Source organism: Bombus affinis, chromosome 4 (genome assembly GCF_024516045.1).
Source record: "Bombus affinis isolate iyBomAffi1 chromosome 4, iyBomAffi1.2, whole genome shotgun sequence".
NCBI lineage: Eukaryota > Metazoa > Arthropoda > Insecta > Hymenoptera > Apidae > Bombus > Bombus affinis.
In genome coordinates this window covers 8,612,230-8,633,510 of record NC_066347.1, presented here as the reverse complement: position 1 = coordinate 8,633,510, position 21,281 = coordinate 8,612,230, and the positions used below count along the sequence as shown (strand labels likewise).

The 21,281-nt window shown below is 37.6% G+C and overlaps 1 protein-coding gene across 4 annotated transcripts in view; it reads left to right on the top strand.

Annotated features, from left to right (window-relative positions):
* LOC126915831 (leucine-rich repeat-containing protein 24) overlaps positions 1-21,281 on the top strand; it is a 292,299-nt gene that overhangs the window by 144,688 nt on the left and 126,330 nt on the right. The window contains exon 1 of one of the 4 annotated variants that reach the window (XM_050720918.1): positions 18,990-20,838. The exons of the other annotated variants lie outside the window; for them this stretch is intronic. Within the exon in view, the coding sequence (XP_050576875.1) occupies positions 20,811-20,838 (28 nt within the window). The 5' untranslated portion in view covers positions 18,990-20,810. Of the gene's footprint in view, positions 1-18,989; positions 20,839-21,281 lie in introns of those variants that run through there. 4 annotated transcript variants of the gene reach the window in all.

Here is a 21,281-nt window from a genome sequence, read left to right as displayed (position 1 = left end):
TTCCTAGTCTTCAAATATATTTAATAAGATACTTTAATTTATGTTGTACTTCTAACATTGCCCTTAAAATTTTGATATTCCTTCTTGTGGAAGAAATTTTCATTTAAATGATTCGTGCAAGCTCATAGAGAAAAATGGATTTCTCAATCCAATGGCACATTATCGCGAATCAATCCACCGATAGTTTGAAAAATTGGACTCCATCAGAGAGCTTCTTAAGTAAATGAGACAGACAATTTAGTAAAACAAATGAGTAGATCGGAAATGCCGTTATTTAAGGATTAGAATGTAAATACTCTTTCGTTTCGCTCTTTACTCAATTCTATCATAGATTTCATGGGAATCGATCGATCGCAAAAATGACATTTAGCTGATGAGATATTCTGTAAGTAAGCAGCTATCAGACATTTTTTTAAATAACGTGACATTTATAACGCGACATCCAGAAAGTACTACAACGTGCGTTACCAATCGATACAAGTTTTTAAAAATGCATATCTGTAGGGAGAGATTACTAAAAATAGGTATAACATTAAACGTCATTCTTTTATAAACAAATTGGATTCAATTAATGACTAAAGAAGATTCCATGTTATTTGGAATTTATAAAAAGAAGACAGTCGAACTGCAGTGCACTCGCTATGTAGTGCGCGTGTTTCGCATCGTAACTACTAAAGACAAAACGAAAAAGTTTAAATAATATTGAAAAACGTTAATTAAATTTCCCGTGGTTTTCGTGCTTTGAAAATTTCTGTGTTCTGATAGAATCGATTTATTCTGTAACATACAAATGGAACCATTTTGCAAACTATGATGAAACCATGTCGAAAACTAAATCGATTGTGTACCTTGCGAAATTCAATGATATTTGTTTCTTTTAGCTTGATTGCTTCAATTTCTATACGTAACTAAATAGTTCACTGTTGATTAGATATATCGATCAATGGAATATTTTACACCAAAAGCTCGCAATCGGAGATGTGAAAAATTTACGATGGTACAATATATCTGATGGAAAATAGAACTATCAAGAGAAAAAATAATTTGGAAACATTGCAAGAACTTTGGAGAAGGAAATCCATAAAATGAAGCTCTGGTATTTTACCTTAATTACGATTAACTAGGATCTTTCTGAATTAAAGCTATTCCCTGTATGTGTAAACGACGTTTAATTACGATTTTTTAACAGATACACGTAATAGAGTTTATTATTTATCATTGGAACACTGTGACAGATGAAAGACGTGGAAGTATAAAACAGTTTCAGAGTTCTCTATTTCATGAATTGAAACTGAAATTCCGTTATACGTTTCCAGCGTTTAAATCATAACCTGTGTCGTGAATACGATGTCTAAAGCTTTAAAACCATATAAATGCGAAACTTATCACAGTACACATAAACGTGTCACAGAATCGAAATGTAAACAATAAGCGTAAAAACGTACGGACAGAAAGCCACATGATAGTTTTAATCCTTTCAAATATGTGTCTAGTTCGAATTGAATTTTTATGACTAGTCACGTTCACCGTAGTGAATTTCACCACTGAACAAGGTAAAATTTTAACAGCAGTTGACAATGGTTTTTGGCAAATAGTACAGTTATCCGTTACGGGCGATTCGGCGGTAAGTACATCAAACGAATATAAAGGACGACAATCAACACTATTCGGTAGTATTACATCTTTCATAGCTTCTATTACGTACTAGATTTTACCACTTTCAATACGTTTTTATCATTGCAGAAGGTATAATGAATTTTTAATAATATGAAACGTGGAATACTATCTTATAAAAAAATAGCAACGATCTGGCTTATGTCACTGTGATTCTCAAGCTTTCAAATAGCAAACAGGAAAGTGGAAAATAGAAAGTACAACCGAAACAGTAAATGTAACAAGTCAAATTAGTTGACTTTAAGTATGAAAGTTGCAGAAACTTCATATATAAACGACAGTATGAAAGTTGCAGAAACACGGCTACAAGAAAAAGAAGAATCGAGCATAATTGCAAAAAACGGGAAGCGGAGTGGAACCCGGCGGAAATGCGGTTCGATCGTATTTACATTATCAGACGGATAATCGACGATGCAACGATTCCGCAACAGAACCCATTGTCTTCGGTTTAACAGCTTAAAATTGATTACGCTTTGAAACGCAGCACTCAGGGGAACGGGGGACCTGAATCGCGACGGCGACTTCCGGCCCGGGGGAAATCGAACGACACGAACGATACATCCGGCTGAGAAGATGGCGAAGGATTATGAGACTTTCAATACGGACTGGCCATTGTTACAAGCAAGATCGTTAACTTCATAATGACACAATTGATAAGGAGGCTGGTTCGCGTCCCGTGAGCACACGGGTCACTGCCCTGCAGAGGAGCACGTTCTATTACGGTTCAGTGGTTCTCACGTGCCGGTTTCTTTATTCACTTACCAGTACCAAGTTTTTGCCTCGTTTCTATTCTCTGCCCATTTCACGATACAACGAACCATGGCAAAAAATTAGGAAACTTTCTCGCGATTGAGTTTATTGGGACGTGCTGTAGCAATCGTGTTAATTATTTCGAGTTCCTACAGGTATTCGTGTTCTTATTATTTTATTTTCTCTCGTTATTTCCAATAAGAACGTTTCTGATTACTAAATTTATATGGAAGTAAGTGAAACAAATCGTTTTTCTTCATGTTCAAATTTTGTGTTAAAATTTCAGTTTATAATAAAGAGATAGACTTTCTTAAGATGAAAGTTAATAGGTTAAGTCATCGTACACGTACTAAATAGCATGATTAATACGTCTTTGAATATTAACACATCATAATCTTGAGTCATGGCTCTCAGTTCTTAACCTTACTCTTTGTTTTCACTGTTTAATATAATGTGTCGGCTGATTTTCTCTGCAAAGCACTTAGTTCTCGTTAAAAGTTCATTAATTTGATTCATCCTCGAAATGCTCGTGCTGCAGCAAGAAACCGCCACCGGAATACACTTCATTGTTACAACGAGTCTTTGAGCTTCTTGCCCGGATTCCCGTAGCTGGATCATTAACTGCTTAGTACCGGAGTTATGCTCGTATGTCGCTGTTTTAATTAAGGTCTCCTCGACAATGCTGTAATAAATTACCTTTACTTTCCTAACGCTGTTTATCGAATCCAGCAAGAGAATTTGCAACGATACGTTTAATCATCGTGCTTTACAAAATCAAGGATAGATCGAAATTTATGGCTTTATCATCAATAGAACTATTCATCTACATAATGCATAGTATGTATTTTAGTGTCACCTAATTTTTTCTTCTATGCATAGACGTCAAAAGTTTTGATTTTTTACGTTATGTGTGACCTTCTACCATATTTAATACTTTCTTCAAAAGATTAGTGATATAATCTTGTATATGACTTTTATTAAATTTGTTATAATTTCGAATAGTCTTGGCGTGACCCTAAAATAGTTTGCAGCGACTTTTAATAATTTTCAAATGACCTTAAACGAACTTGATTGCAACTGGATATCTGTTGTATAATCTTTAATTAACCTTGAAATCACTTTGGAATAACTTAAATGACTTTCTCCAGAAGAGACTTCCCGAACAGAAACGACCTTCGAAGCACGAAAAGACAATATCAGAACTCATCATCTCGTGGCGAGGAAATTTATTTCACTTGCATTCGTATTGCATAAATTTTCTATTTCATATTTCGTTACAACCGAACTCTGATTCAGCTGGAATCCGTATAATTCCACAGAAAAAATATTCATCAGAAATTTATCCATACGAGTGATTCAATTTAAATAATGTTTATTAATAATATTCCCAAGAAATGAAATCTGCAAATAATGAGGCTATGTCTTTTAATCGTACCAATCTAAATTTTTCAAGCAAAGAAAACTGAATTTCAGACGCAATATTCACTAGCGTTTGAAGTGTTCGACTCTCGTTTCCGCGTACTCCTTTTACTCGCAATAGCCAGGGGCATAATTACCAATTAAAATTGCCAGTACAGTGCCGTTAGCCCGGCATTGATTGATCATATTGTGCGTCGAATCACCTTCTTCTAGGTACATTATATTCTGTTTACCAGTATATTACTCCAAGTTAGTCCTTCGCGAATATTTTACGAGTCTCTTCGATGAAATCCCACGTTTTTCATGACTTCTTTTCTGTCAAGTACTAGTAATAACAAAGCTATCTTTTTCTTAAATTGTCCATTTCCTATCTATATTGCTTCTGCTTAATATCCTGTTAAAGCTTTTTTAAATAATTTCGCGTATTTATGCTTTGCTTTTATACTTGCAAGATAAAAGTGTTTTGTGAAAATAGATCCTTTTAAAATGAAAATATAGCGATCATAGCATGCTATTTGCATAGATATCCAACTGATTTTATATGGGCAGTCTGAAGTGTTTTGTTTTTCATGTATTGCTTTTGAAATACGATAGTTCTTCGATACAGGTATATTAATATGTTGTACACATACTGCGCTATACCGATATGTGTTTTATCTGCAGTTTTTACGCTGTGTATCACACAATCCCGTTTCCATACGCGTTAAATTACTAAATCGAAAGGAAATTCGAAATCAATGGACGAAAAACAAAACTATACTACGACAGCTACAAAGTATAACATAAAATATAACAATAACTGTAAGATAGAAATGTGTCTCAATACTGCTGCGACCAGAAGTATAGTATTTCAATCATCCTATCCTTTTTCACCCTCCATCACCAACCCACACAATTATCAGTAATCCCACCACGGAAATTATCCCGATCTGTAGCATTGAGGGTGACCAGCCATTTATACGGTATACATCACACAAATAACGTGTTTTAATCCGCACACTAAGCCATACTTTTATGCTAATCCGTATGATTTATGCATCGACCGTCGTTCATATACCTCAACTTGACACATGTCATCCGTGGACAGAGTCGTTCATCCATGTTCATCCTAGTCACACAGCAATCTCCTGTAGGGTCTTTCTTGGCCCCCGGTGACTCGTTCTCCGGGGCACAATCTGGCGGTGGTGTCGAGATGTCTACCTGACGGCCACGATTTCAGCACGTATCCACGGCTGTAAATTGCATTTTGCAGGGGGCAGTGCGATTATGTGCACGTGGCCTGTCCCTACAAAGGCGTATTCAGGGACCGCATTATGTGTCGGTCTCTTGCATCCGTCGACAACGGCAGTGTGTCGCTAGAACACGAACACCGAGGCCGTTTGTATGACACACTAGCTCGTACTGCGTCACGGCTGCACTCATACCGTGTCACGGATGCACACACACTGTATCATGGACGCACTCATACCATGTTACAGATGCACGGATGCGTGCATCCACGCTGTGAGGTCCGGATCGACCGGATTTCAATGGATTCCGAAAACGGCGTTCTTTTTGCGACTCTCGCTTTGGGATTCGATACTTGTTGCTTCCTTGCACGGCGGCTTTCGCGCGGCTGGTTGCGTTTATTGCACAACGTTCTCTCTCTCTCTCTCTCTCTCTCTCTCTCTCTCTCTCTCCGACGAACCAACGACACCGTGAAATTGTGCGCACCGTGTGGATGACCGACAAGCTGGAAATCGCCCGGGTAACGCCGATATCGCGATATTAACTCAATCGTATCACCTAGGAACGCGCCACGCACGCGGAATAATAATAGGATAGAGCGTCGTTGGTAAAGGCTTGTTGAAGTCGCCCTGTTTTCGCCAAGATTTCCTAACTCTCGAGGAGAATACGGGTGGCGCTTAGAAATGGCGCTGTAAGACGGTTAGCTGTTGGTCACAATGCTGCTTGCTGAACTTTTCTCGGTATATATGGTGAGACTTAGCGAAAATTGAGGTTGAGTGCTGAGGGTGCGTTTATCTTATTGCAGGAAGCTGCAGGTTGACGATGGAAGAATTCAAGGTAATACGGAGGTGATGGAAATTTTAGGAAGAAAACGGAGCTATTGTAGTGTAAATTGGAAGATACTGGATGAAAATTGTAGAATTTGTGACAGTAGTTTAGAGCAGAAATATAAATTAATATTCTATTTTGCCATTGATTTTCCATTGGTGTTCAAGCATATGTATTTGTTAACAATACAGTTAAGCTTCAATATATTTTTTAAATACATATGTAAATACGTAGTTTAGACGCGTTCGCTGTATTGGAATTGAATGGAATCTATATTCCATTCAGTTTCGTCAAAATAGTCGATAAAAAGATACAATTCACTTTTAAACGCGATAACGTATGGAGATGGTATCGCGATATCTTATTGCAATTTAATAAACCAAATATGTGGATATATTTCATACATATATTATATCTTTCCCGGACACTATCACAAATAAATAATGTAAAATACTGTCCTCTAGTATAAATTTACATTTTCTACAATTGAATACTTTAAATACCTATCTAACAATACGTTCCGCTTATACATAGTTCTCAACAGACAAAGACATTACATTTATTAACGACCACATAGACTACTGATAAAATCACCCCATTCCCAGTTCCACCACTTATTACGCGATACCATGTACATCTGTAGTACTTTACTAAATTACTTCCACCGAGCAAACGATACATCATTCAGCATCTTACTACGATCAGCGCAAAAAGTAGCGTATATCAGTATCCTACAACGGCATACCAATTTAACGTAGGAACGTTAGAATTTATAGAAGCGCGATGGCGTGAAGCTTGAAGCTGACACGGCGAGCACGCGATACGAGCGTACTTCAATTTTTTCGGGAGGCTAGTAAATTATCAGTGCGTGGTGGGGCGTGGGGCTCGCGATGTTGCAGCTGCTTGAATCAAACATTTAAGCTCGTCAGAGTGCTGAATGTCTGAACAGTCGCGCGCTTTCGTTGCGCAAAAAAGTGGCGTATGCGAAATTTGCTCGCGGGCTTGCGCGGAAACATGCATAATGCGGATTTAACCACGCGGTCGGAACAAGCTTTCCAGAAGCTTCCGCCGCGAACGGTGCCGCCTATCGATCCGCCGCTCGTCGAATTCAAATCGCCGTCCGTGGAAATTGTAATTTCGTTCGTCGACTCGTATTAAATCGCCCTGTCCGTTTGCCGACGCTTTTCCGCTGCAGCGAACAACTCTCGAGGCACATGGACGTATTAACGAGAGTCAAGCTCTCCCGCTTTTCCCTCGTCGATTCTCGTTTCGAGATGTTTGGCGTCCATTAAGATGTGAAAACAGTCTGTTCATCGGGGTGTTTGAATTGTTGCTGGAGAAATCTCGTTGCAACGTCGACATTTCTTTCTTTCGTGTTCTTGTTAACGTTCACAGGGCGTGAAAATGCTTGATAATTTTAGTTCTGTGTAGGGAAATGAAATAAATAAACGCATGTACTGTAATCATTTTTCATTCCTTTCTTTTTCATATTAATTGGAGATTCGAGATTTCATGAGTTGGACTCTTTTGTGTAATAATATTTATCAACTAATAATATTAGTAAATTGAATATAGGTGAAGTGTACTTTTGGAATAAATTTTATTTTGCAAGTGTTATAACAGCTTCATCAAGAATTGCGAGTAGAATTCACTGACAATTAATTTTTAATTTACTCACGTATAGTCCTTTTGCACCAACATTATCCTTCGAAAGTCTGTTTTCAATGTTCCGCATAGAAGTTTTTTATTTAACGTTGTTTGTTTGTAATCCGTTAAGCAAAGGGATTAAACTTACTTGTTTTCTCTTCCTACGTTGTTTCTTTCTTTTATAGAAAAAGTTAGAACTTCGTTAATGGATTTTATGGTGAGAAATCTTAGAATTGGCGGTACGGTTGACTGTGCAATTATTGTAATTTATGTATTTTACTTAAGCCTTTATTAACTATTTATTATTGTACAAGTTTTTAGAATTGATACATTGGTACACATACTGAAGTATATACACTCAAAACGATAACAACTCATTTGAATACTCTCTTCTATAAAGATTAATATCAACGATATAAATGAATGTGAAATATGCAAATTATAATTAACATATTTATTTATTTTTGCAAAAGAAAGCAATATTTTACTTACTCGATAACAACTAATTTCCATTTTAATTCAAAGTAGAACTCCATTTATTTAAGCACGTTGAGGGACAAACAGACCTATAATTGAAGTTCATGTAATAGGCATTCACCGACTACCCACGTTCAAATTACAATAATAGAAGTTCATGTTTAGATAAGTAGATTCAATCGTCACTAACTAAAATTTCCTCGCAATAAACTCTGGACATGTAAATGAGCTTCCACTATACTTTCAACCCTCGTACCTATCCTTCAACGCTCTCACGAAACCTTCTTCCCCAATTTATAAAAATCTCACATCGTCGCACACTACGTCCTACGTGTCTCTAAATTTATTCGCTGGTCGCTATACAAACGGACATACATATCCACACACGTACTCAGTCTCTCACCCACGACGTATTCTCCCTTAAAAAGCCTCACTCAGGCATTATCCTGGGTTGTCTCGTCTGCCACGCGTTTCCACTGGTGTTCCGACACGGTTACATCCCATGAAGTCGTACATAGGATGGGGAGTACGTTCGTGGCCGGTTAATTCTAGCCAGTGTTCGCGTGCGAATCGACGTTTACATCATTTCGCTCTTAACACGTCACTGTTGGCCCCGGTCGAAAAATAGGATTCATTTGAATAAATCGCAGCGAATCGCACCACTCCGAGCCACGTCGGTCCCGTTTAAAATAAAATCAGGGATTTTGAGCGGTACGAAGGATTCGAGGAACGGCAGCTGATCGACTCGAGCCGGAATAAACCAGTGGCAATATCGGCCGAACAAGTTGCCTCCCGCAGAAATTGAAAATCCGCATTCTACGCTCGCTCACGGTATAAACGTTCCTTATTCGCTTATTCGCCGGCGTCGTTGAAATACCTCGCACGTTGTCCGATCGTCGACGTCGGTGTTTACCGAGAAACGAAAGTCTCGGTGAATTCGGGATGTTGCCAGCGCCAACAGCGGCAGCCACGCACGGATCCCTGGGAAAATTCACCTCGTAACTTCGGACCTGGCTTTCTCTTCGCTTCGCTTTCTCTTCGCTCCTCTTTCTCTTGCTCTCCTGTCATTCGCTTTGATCTCCGAGTATTTGCGAATATGCAGGCAAATTCATGTGCGTGCCTACACGCAACCGTTTGCGCGCCCGTTCGAGTACGGGTTCTGGAAGATTACAGAATTCGCGGAATTAGGCGCCACCAAGGTGTACACGCGTGTTCTCGTTGCTGATGGCTTTGCGAGCTGCATGCGCGATCGACCCTCGTGTAAAGAGATTCTTGGTGGAAGTATAGAATCTTCGGGTGGAAGTAGACAGAAAAGAAGAATCACTAAAATTAAATTCTTGTGCATGTTGGCCTACGATATGATGGAAAAATATTGGAAACTAGAATTATTTGTTGTCAGAGGTTTCGTTATAAAATTCCACATTTTAGAATCACTTTCGTTTCGATTTATATCGATATTATGTTCCGTGTAATATCGAATGCTATTGACAATATCGTATACATTTCTATAGAAATACAATTTGTATTCTTAAAAGTATAGACAGCTGGTGACAGATTAATTGATTCTACTCTTTACCACTATAAACCTAAAACACTCGAATGATCTTAAAGTAAATTAAAAAATACATCCACTTCAATCGCTTTCTCGCGTCTTCCAAAATATATTTGCGGAATTATCGTAAACGAGTACGCGTCCGAATTCATGCCAACAACGTAAGTAAAGCGTAAGCAAATAAATCCATAGAACTACCTGTTTATCGTTGTATTATACGGTCCTCGGAAAAACCGCATTACTTACGAGATAGCCTAATATTATCCTTGAGTTCTGGTTGAACAGCGACCAGAATTACGATGGAATGGGTGGCAGGCACGCAATACTCTCGACAGGCGCTCGCGGTAACTGCTCTATCCGGTGTTCTCTTTTTCGAGTGCATGGTCAGCGACTATGTATATTATTATGCGGAACTGACGATAACAATGATAAGGATAATAAAAGAAAGGATTCTACATGGAGAATTGTTCATCGATTGGTTTTCGAACTTGTGACGCGCGACTTTATAAAGTGAACGATGGAGAAGGAAAATTTATTGACTAATATTATTTCGAGAATTTCATGTTGAGAATTCTGTTGATATTTAATGATTGAAACTTAAGTACTATCAGTATAAAGTAAAGTGTTAAAATGACACTGTATGGTGTTAGATTTTTATTTTTATCAAAATAACAGCGACTTAAAATAACAATACATTTATTTTTATTCTTATTTTTTTTTATTAGTACTGCAGTGATATTTATCCTCGAACGGAATCATTATTCATTAAGTCGATTGACAAAGTCTCTTCACTTTGAACAGAAGCTTCTTGATGGATTATTGTGGTAGAATATCATCCTATGCGAGATAAGTTCCGTGTTTTTATAATTAATAGTATTTCCCCCCCCCCTTCCTAGCTTGTTATTAGAACACGAAATTAAAAAGTTTAAAAAGGAGAATAAAAAACAATCTTTATTTTTGTCTGTTCCAGGTTGGTACACTATTTCCCTGACATAAAACTACAATCTAATTTTCGAGAATCAGATCCGTGTCTGAATTTTCCATATAGTGGATTCTCATTTATGATTGGGTAAGAGTCGACGTTCTACAAATTACAAACTATAATTCGTTTCGAAGTAGTTTGCGAGTCGTATCGAGTGAAATTGAATATTAAGCCATGATCCCGCGTGATTTTTTCATCACAAGCATGATGAACACCGAGTTAACTTCGTTTAATTTCTCGCTAACGTAATCAGATTTCGAAATATTACGAGCCGTGTTTACCGTGCACGCAGTTTATCCGAATATTCAGTTAAATCAAGCACATTAATCTTACCAAAGGGAACGCGGGTCGATTCGCGGTGCAAATGATTTTTAAACTCTACGTTCGAAAATTAACTTAATAAACCCACGAGCTACCCTTTTCTACTCTCCCCTTTCTTTATTTTTACTTCACGCACGTAGTATGTTAATTCGACGACGAAAAAGGCACATATTTGCAGGTACAAAAGTCTGCCTAAAGCCACGCGTCGTACCCAATTAGGAGGCTTAACAACGCCAGCCAATAACGTAATAAACAAAAATGTTATTTTAAACGTATCCGTTAATGCGCATCGACGCGTTTTATTTAATTAAAATTCTACAAATCACTTGCCTTCCTGTTTGTGTGTTCGTCAGTCCTCTCTCCCTATTTACCACCGTTCCTCTTTCCGTCTGTTTGGATGCGTTAATTAAAACCGGCAGTAAATTAATTGCGTGTTTTTTCTACGGCCGCTTTGATGAGAGGCACGGAGCGTCTCGAAAATTCGAAGGCTCATCAAATTACACCGTTAAACGTTGCAGCAAAATTTCACTCCCCATCTTTGTTCTTCGTAATCGCGCAAGTTCCTGTCTGCATTTAAAATATCATAAGGGACGAGGGGAACTCCGCACGGATCAGAAGGGTCCTGTTGATGTGGTTCCTCGCGATTCTCCGTCCCCTGGAATGTCGGATTGACGTCGGAACACGTTTATATAATGAACGACGATTCATGTTGGATGTCCTCTTCGTGCTTGCACGAGGTTTATTTAAATGAACGGGATGAGATGTTATTACGGAAAACGTAACTGGGAGAATCTTTTCAAAGGGGTGAAATTAGGTAGGGTGTAATCAGGTGGAAGATTAGTTGGTAACTGGTCAGAAATATGAACTGTAATTAGCGTCAAAACATATTGCGGTTTACAAAAATGGGAGGACAAAGGCTTTTTAAGGTGTTTAATAATACTTGAAAATATCTTATGAAAGTTTTTTGACCGTGTAATCCTCAAGGGGATAACAAGAAATATAACGAAATCGGCATTCTTGGCATTTGCCGCTATATTACGCAAGAAAATGAGAATCGTAGTTGAGCTTTTGACACTCCGACTTCTAATCTCATCTAAATTCCCATTACGTTAATCGTTTCTTAAAGATGTAATCAAAAGCGGAGCATAAATTTCTCTTTCCGTTTCGTTATTATTATCACGATGTATTATGTAGTATTATGTAGCATGACAGTAATTTTCTTTCATACATTCCCTTTGTAAACGTAAAATTTATATATCAATTTATTTCATACTATACATCGAATAATGACTTAACAAGAAAATATTTCAGAGTCACGACGCTATATTTATTTCAATCCGGCACCCTCGCCCTATCTAACAATATGTTTGTGAATACTTTACCCAACCCTCAAACATCCCAATACCTCTTTCGTTTACATAAAAACCCTGCCATCAATCAATTTCATTTAAACAGATCATACACACCAGCACAAAAAGGTATCCATCCCATAGATAGGAGCCCTCAAGAAGTTTCAGCAAATCTATCAGGAAACGGAGTTCTGTCCCTGTAGTCACAGCACATAGTGAGCGAGTGTTGTTTCGGACATTGACGAATTTGATTATTGAATATTAATTCTTCTTCGCTTATCAAATCGGAGCTTCTCCCAGAGACAGAGGCTCGTTAGTTTTGAAATATCGACACTATCGAGACCCAATTCAACGCTTTCGTATCTCTAGATCTTCCCTTTGACAATTCATAGGAGAGTTAAAAAGAAAAATATATGTACTATTACGCGTCTGAAGACAAGTACTCACAACAAGCGAGCGTATTAATGGATCGTTCGTTTTAACTATTTTACGCAATGGGAAAAGCTGTCGCGCATGAATAATAGCCTAGTTACCCTACCCACCCATTTTTCGCCATCTTCGTCTGTGAACACGGTGGATTAATCGATAGCCGGCAAGTGTTTTCCTTTATTCGCGGCGAATCTGCCCGCTTGCTCGATTTAATTGATCGTAGACAAGAACGCGCCGCCTCTTTGGTTCGGAGAACGCGAGACCCGCTCGATTCTGTGACGCTTTAACGCAGCCGGAATTATTCATGTCACGTAGCCCGCGTTTTATGCGGTATTGACGCCCTGCTCATACTTTCCTTTCGTATCTCCTCTCTTTTCCTCTCTGTCCCTCACGTGGCGAGGAAAAACGCACGCCAAATGCTTCATGAAAAGAAGACCGTGCACGGTTTTATTCGTGTAATAGGGTATAGCTCGCAGCATATGGAGCTTGTTGGAGCACCGAGACGAGCTATTGGATTCTCTCTGATTAATTTTATCGTTCCGAGGAAATTTGCGGGCGTTAACGATAATGGAGTTGCTTCCGACGCCGTTCGCCGCTATTATGTTGTGATCGTTCGTTCCCCGTTCCCTATTTACAGGCATATGAATTCGTTTTTGTTCTCGCGAAGACTTGACATTTAGGCTGCATTCTTTCGCCGTGGCAAACTTTGCGTGTATAGATAGGGGGATTTTGCATTTCTATGTAGATGAAAATTCGTAATATCTGCTGATACGATATAATTACGATCATACCTTCAATAATGAAATTTTCAGGATTTATAGAACCAACAATCGTACTAAATTTGATATCAAAATCTCTCAATCTTTTTCCAAGGTTTTGGTATAGTTCAAGCAAAAATCGCGAACTTCGAATAGATTTGTTCTCTATTTGTTCACTCTGCTTCAATCACTAGGGTAAGTAATTACAATTACTCGTGTTGATTTTTCCGATGCCGTACTTGTGAACAATGATAAATTAGACTGTGGACAATTGTGAAAATTGATCACACCCAGCGGTATCTCGCAGAGATAGCGGTTTATGGTAGCACTTTGTTATAGTCAGTACTGCATATCGTGTGGTCTTCTTGGTCAAGCACCAAAATATTTTAGTTCAATCGAGGTATCTTGAGCTCGGATAATTTTGAAATAAGTTATTTAGGTGAGATAGATACAAATTATGATCTTGTGCTTTAAGCGCGTATTTGTATTAGTCGTATAAATCAAAATTCATTTATTTTGGCAATATATAGTTAGTGAAACGATAGTAGCACAAATATTTTTTTAGATATTTTAATTATTTTAAGCTTCATTATCTCTGATATCGTATTATTTATTAAATTTAATCGAATACCGTCTTCAGCGTTAATTAATCGTTGATTGATCTCTGTATTTCCAGAGGATTAAATAAACAGTATTTACCCAGAACTCTATCATGTTGTACCTACCTAGATCCCGAATAATATTTGTCTGACATTCGATCAGTACCGATGCTGGATTAATTATTGAAATTTTAATTTCATTCAATTCATTTCACGATAAATTTATTCTACATATATAAATGAAGTCATTATGTCATATTATGCATATTCGCATTAAAGATAATATAGACAGTAAATTTTGAAGATTCGTTTCTTCGATCACGTATTCTCTTAACATTCTTATCAAATATCCATATCAAAGTAAATTTATCCAATTATCATCAAAACTCTGTCTGTCGAAACAATTCGGACAGATTTCTCCTTTTGACAATTACACACGCTAACTTTCTTCGCAAGATGATAGACAGAGGTGACGAGAAACTTTCACAGTAAGGTGAGCAAATCTCGGTTCGGTCGTAGGAAACTCGAAAATATCGCGTCTGTCGCACTCGTTGCTGTACCCACGCGAACTAATTACGACAAAAGGGAATATATGTTACGTTACGGAATTATGAAAGTTCTGTTGTAGGTACTTGCCCGCGTCAACTAATTGCGACACTCTAAGACATATAGATACCTACGCCGAGACAACGAAGGAGCAACGTCGTGCAGACTTCCCGACCAAGTTTCCAACGGTGTTTTGTACGTTCTGTACGTGTACAGAGCCACGAACAACAGTAAAATACAGAGACGTTCTGGGCCTCTGTATCTAATTTAAATGCGAACACGTCTCAAAGTAAGGCTCTCCCGTGCAACCTCGATAACACCGCGCTTGTCATCGGTTGTAGTTGCTTGTTCACAAAGCTTGCTAAAGGCAACAGGTATACCTCTCGTTTAAGAAATTCCTGGATTTTTCAATCGGACGTTAATTAGCGAACAACCTCTTAGGCTAGAATATAGCCAGAAACAGGCTCACGAAAGTATACGAACGCTTTTACAAATACATTATGTGTGTTATGCGAAACATTTCAAAATTGTATCAGTGCTATTATGAAACTCGACTATCACGATTGTATTGGTAATATTTGAAACAAATCTGAGAATATATATGTAGAAATTGCGCGAAAGTTTTAACAGTGGTGTAATATCGTACGAACAAGAATCGTTTCAAATAGCACGTTCTTCGTTTCTAAGCGTTACATACGCGCGATAGCAACGAACTTTATCGTACATCGTCATCAATGCGTCAGCGTTCAATATATTCTTAACGTATCGAATAATGCAAACTTTAGATAATGCAACACCGAAGAATCGTGAAACCATAGAATCGAGCGCAGATTAATCGAAATATTACTTCATCAAAGGAGATGCATTTGATGCATCCACCTATCCATCTCCTACTGCTTTATTCATAAAAATTTTTTATATTTCTACAACTCGTGATATAGGTACTTCATGAAACGCGCGCTCTAATAAAAAGTTGTAGAAAAGGAAATACGATGAAAATACGCAAAAAAAGTTAAAAAGAAAAGAAAGCTAGACCTTACACGTAGCTGTACAGAGTACATATGAACGATAAAAGGTAAGCCAAGAAATAAAACCAAATTATTCCCAACACATGTTCGTGAAACAATTGTAAAATATATTATTCAATCTCGATATTAGGTTGATATTTTGTTAATCTTCTACATCTTCAATATTTTTCGCATAAAATATACGGTTCTTTCGTTTTCCTTCTTTTTTAATAAAGAAAATTTCTTTAAAGCAACGTCGCATAATCATACTTTTTTTACCTCCATCGGTATAAATGGTTTTCTAAGCACGGCCGGGTTGAAGTTACGCTTTAGAATAAAAATTCTCATTATTCATGCACCGTCGGAGTAATCCCGTGGCAAACACGGAACGTTTAAGCCGCGTTCTGGAAACGTATTCTTTACAATGCACATACGTGAATACGCGGCTAAAGAAGTTTGTCCGCTTGGATATTTCCTTCTTGTGTCGCTTCTCTGTTGCTTGTCTTACGTGTAAAGCAAGAAGAAAATAAAGGCCATGATGGAACGAGACGTAATTTTTTCCTGGATTTCTGAGACCTCCAAGAGACTCGCGGCGACCGCCTACGAAAACCACCTTCTATTCTTCTTTACTCGCCGTGGGGAATTCATTACGCTTCAACTACAACCTTGTTGCATTCCTTTCCCCGTTTCTCCTATTATTTTTCCTTTCTCACTCTCCTCCTCTTATCCCTTTTTCCTTTTTTCTTCCGTTTCTTCTTGCTCTTTTCCAGTTAGTAATTCGATATTTATACACGGTGATACAGTTGTCGCGTAAAACGCCTGGAATTAAACGAATTAACACATTCCACTACCATAAAACAGCCAGACACACGCTTAATTTCAGCTAATTTCACCTTTTAAAAATGTTACACCGTTCTCATTCTCGTTTAATTCGCCCTAATATCCCATCTTCCTCCTCGCCTTTAAAAACCAACCATTTAATTAAAGTTTATTTTATCCATCATCTGTCTTCTTAAAACGTACCGGACTTACTTTTATTTCCTCTCACTGATCGTCGTTTCATTTCCCTAGCATTCTTGATATCACGCACAATCATCTGTCCATGTGATTTACGCGGTTTTCTTTAATTCGAACAAGGTTATTCTAGTTCAGAAAAGAAATTTTTACAACCGCTCCACTTTTCGTAGCTCGATCGATAAGCCACAGAAATTTTACGATCGTTGTAGCTTTATTATCACCACCATCATCCCCGTTTTACGAAACGAGATCCAATTACTCACTGGCCGAACTGGTAACAAGAACTCTGCACAGGACTCGATTAGTTCGCGTTTGCTTCTATCGTTTACGAGATTATGTAAATTTGACTGCGATTCCATGGTCCAACTGCGTTCAAAGAGTTCAATTGAATCGTTTTTGGGGAGTTTTCAAGTTGCTAGTCACGGCGCGTATGGTTCTACGCTTTGCTACTACGTGATCCTCGCGAAGAATTCCGAAAGTTCGGTCCGATTAAAATAAAAATACCTAAAACTGTTTTCTACTTAATATTAGTAGTTCCTTTTCTATATCATTGATGATTTCTTAAAAGTTAATATTATTACAGTGACCGTCGTAAAAGTAACCGTCGTTTCAAAATAATTATTTAAAACTTCCGATTCATTTTTCCCAATTTATTATGAAATTCTATTTTTATACATAATCTAGAAATTTCGAGGTTTAACAAACCCGACAGAGGTTCCGAACATAAGGCATGGAATTTCAAAGGCATGATTTTGAGAAATAAATCGATTTGAGTGAAAGGAAGGTAAGTTGATTTGAAGTATCAGGGAGTTCGGTTATGTGACAAAGAAAGTTGTTCCAAGAAATTAGTTCTGAAAATGATTAAAGGAATTGAGGTCGTCAAAGGGTTTTGCTCTAAAGTTTAACACTTGATCGCGATTCTCGCATTTTCATAATTCTTATATCGAGGTAGACACGCAGAAATTCATAAAGTAATTATTATCGATCTGGTGATTTAAAAAATGCTTCATCATTGAATGTACATTCTTTAAACCCGACATTTTTTGTCACTTTAACAACAAATCCGTTGATCGCCTTTACTTCTCCTTTCTCCGACAAATACACGAACAAGCTATTTAGAATTCGATCGCCTTCAATCTCGCGCGAAAACATTATAATCCTGCGCGTTACTTACAGCAGCACATTTATTAATACGTCGTAATCAAATATTAAAAGAGCGGAAAGGAGGGCCCATTGGAATTTCTCTGTAAAAGATAAACCATCGGATATGAGAAAAAATCGTTGTTTTTCCCGTTGTGTGTTAACAGCGTTGATCGTCCCTTGAAATTGAATCGCAATTTTGATGTAAAAACGTTTCTTCCAATCGAACGCTACGGATCACAACCCGATGGAAATTAAAGATACGGATACGAGAAAATATTCATTAAAAGCGTTTTTCATCTATTGATCTTGCATTCGATAATACCCATTACCAAACGTTAGAAGATATCGCGTTCTCACGAAATACTCTGCCATTCTGTAACTTGTCGATTCGTACTACTTCAACGCCAAGCATACCCCTTGGCGACGACCAGATTCAACTTCCTTTTATACATTTTATGACATATGACAATGGAATCGAATTTTTGGCCCAAACTTTCTGAGTCGATTGAGATATTTTTCTTACATCGTGTTTTCTTTTATTGATAACACTTCTTTCGAAGAAAATGCCAATCATTTCTGACTGACGCATATTATAACAGAAGAAAGTATTAGCTAGTTTTTGACTGACACGATGTTCAAAGATTAATTCGTTCCTGTTTGAATTTCTGTTGTGAAATTATTGGAGTGGAATTATCGAAGCTAAGCGTTTAATTGCGATGGAAGATTTTGTTTCTCTTTAATCCGTAATAGGTAGTTCAAAGGGATGAAATAATAATTAAGTGTTGAAATAACGAAGAAATGATTGTATTAAAATTCACTTTACATCGAGATTGATCAATTCTCGATCGATTGATACAAAATTCAGTAGTTAAGAAAAAAATCACATTTAATAACATTCGCATTGCAATCAATAATGTAATATCGTCAATTTCGATAAATGATAACGCCTGGAAATGACAAAATAATGACGCACTTTGCAAGTACCTATTTTCCAAAATAACACAATAGGTATCGCGAGACAATTACTGTCCACCATAATTGCAGTTAAAAGCAACTTAATGTCCAAAACCATCTATTAACCCACTGCTGTGACCTAACAAATTATCCGCCTTGCATTCAATGGTTAATGCGGGTCACCTCGTCAATTATGATTGCGAAATAATATAAAAGCGCGTCAAAAATTCCGATAAAGATTAAAGCGTATATAATGTACATAAAATTTACACCTTCTATGGTTATAAAATACCATATTTTTTTCTCAAATATATTGTTTACAAAAAATATATTAGCTAGCAAAAGTAGTAGCCAATTTATATTCAACAGATATTGAGACAAAAAGACACGGTCGATCTTGAAATATTCTTTCCCTAAATTACGTTGCCAATTTGAGTGTCCTTCAGATTCAGGCAGCAGGAGATGGAGCATAAAATTCATCCCTTTATACCCCGTTACGAAATTCAAGATCGTATCATGCATTTCAGTCTCGTTCGAGCAGACAGTGAAGTTCGCGGTGAGGCGAAAGTCCGGCGTTACTGAATGCTTCCTGAAATCACGATGCGAAAGATTAATATTCTCGTTTCACCGCCTCCTTCGGCACAGAGGCATTCAGAGATATCCAACTAAGGTTCTCTTCGGACTTCGCTACGCAATTAGAACACGAGTAACTAACAACAAGGAGTTCGTAGCTCGCGTTGAAACGTACCGGATTTCGTTGCCGAATAAATGAAAACAATGCGAAACACATAACTAACGGAGAAATCACGTGAAGAAGAATAGGAGGTAGAGAGAAAGAGAGAAAGTAGAATGAGCATCCTCTCTTTATCAGATACTACGATATCGAATAGCCAACAGCAATTTTATAAACGTTACTTTTTCATGTGGTTAGATAGCGCTGACTTGACGCAATTTAACCGATTCGCCCCGGTCTTTTTCAACGGTGGTGAAAATACAACGTCCGGCGGCGATCTAGCGTCCATTAAAACGCGAATAAAAGCGATCGGTTGGGGGAATGCGGGTGGAAATAGATTGAAATATACCGCCGACCTGCTTGAGCGGAATTTGTTGATCGTGTGGGTGTTAACCCTTTTCTAGCGTAGCACGAGAGTCCCGGGCAGCTTGTGAAATATAGTACTATAAAACTCATATCTTTTAAATATCGTTACACATAACACGATTGTTCAGATTTATTGCCCATAAAAGGCTGAAAATATGTAGCTTTTGTGTACGGCGTTAGAAATGCAAGAACTCTTTCCGATGAAGAAATAATTTAAAGTTGTTCGTTCTGAATTATTCGTTGTTTTATTGCGTCGTGAAAAGATTAAGTTCCAAGAGAGATAATTATGCGTATATAATTAAAAGGGCACATAAATAATTATACTTTCAGCTAAATCAAAAGATTCGAGGATTGTTCATCGAGATGGAAGTAGATTTCAATCTATTTTGTTAAATTTGGAAATTGGTTTTATTTATGTTGTTTTTAGAGCTTGGGATTCTGTGTGTAATTGAGAGTAGCTGTGTCCATGCGATGGTTGAAACATAAACATTAAATATTTGAAAAAGCGTACATACGACGGAGGAATTAATTGGCTTTTGTAATTGGATTTACTATTTTTGTTGTTGAATTAAATATTTATCTTATTTCTCAAAAATTGGTTTCGCGTTTTTAATTTTGTATTGCTTAATTAATTCATATTAATCGTTGAACATTGTACGACTGTTAGGCATATGAACAGTAGATATTTATAGCCTTTTCACATGAGGATCAACTAAATAGAGAATCGATCTATTGATACCGAAACAAACAAAAAATCTAACCATAACCTATACATTAAAAACAGCAGGATTAGGCTGCTATCTGGCAGATAATCACACGCGTAAAGTAAGCTTATATCAGGGAAATTCGACGTACATAATTTAATCAGTTCGCGCAGAACACCGCGGCCATCAGCTATTCAACATAGTTGACGGAACATTTTGACTTTTGAATTGATGATAATCTGCGAGCGTTCCTAGTCATGGAAATTTGCCTCTATAACTAGCTGTACAACCGAAGCCGCAGGGGTCGTTTACTCGAGAATATGGAAATATGCCAAAGAAACAAAAAAGGAAAAAAGGTAAAGGAGGGAAGAAGAAAGAAAAGATCGAGAATGAGAAAGAAAAGATGGAAAAGATGAATCGGATGAAGAGACGTGAAAAGATGTCATCGAAGTGGCGTATTCGAAAGCTTCATTTATCGAGAGACACGTTTACGTTCAAGACCGGTCGTGTTTCGAGTTCGTTTCAGCGTGCATAAATAATTAACAAGTCCTCTGTTCGGTGTGTACGTGTGTTCGTCACGACGATACCATTCGAATAAGTTCCCACGTTCTATGACGTTTCGATGCGTATTTTCAACGCGTTCATCGCTAGAACCAGCTTGAAAATGCATGGCTGCCGAGAGGCGTTAAATGGAAAAATGTGGCGGAATGGCGATCGAAGTCGGGAGCGTAATAAATAGAAAGAGGAGAAATTATAGGGTGGCCGATGATCGTCGACAATTGCGAAACCATAATGGCGG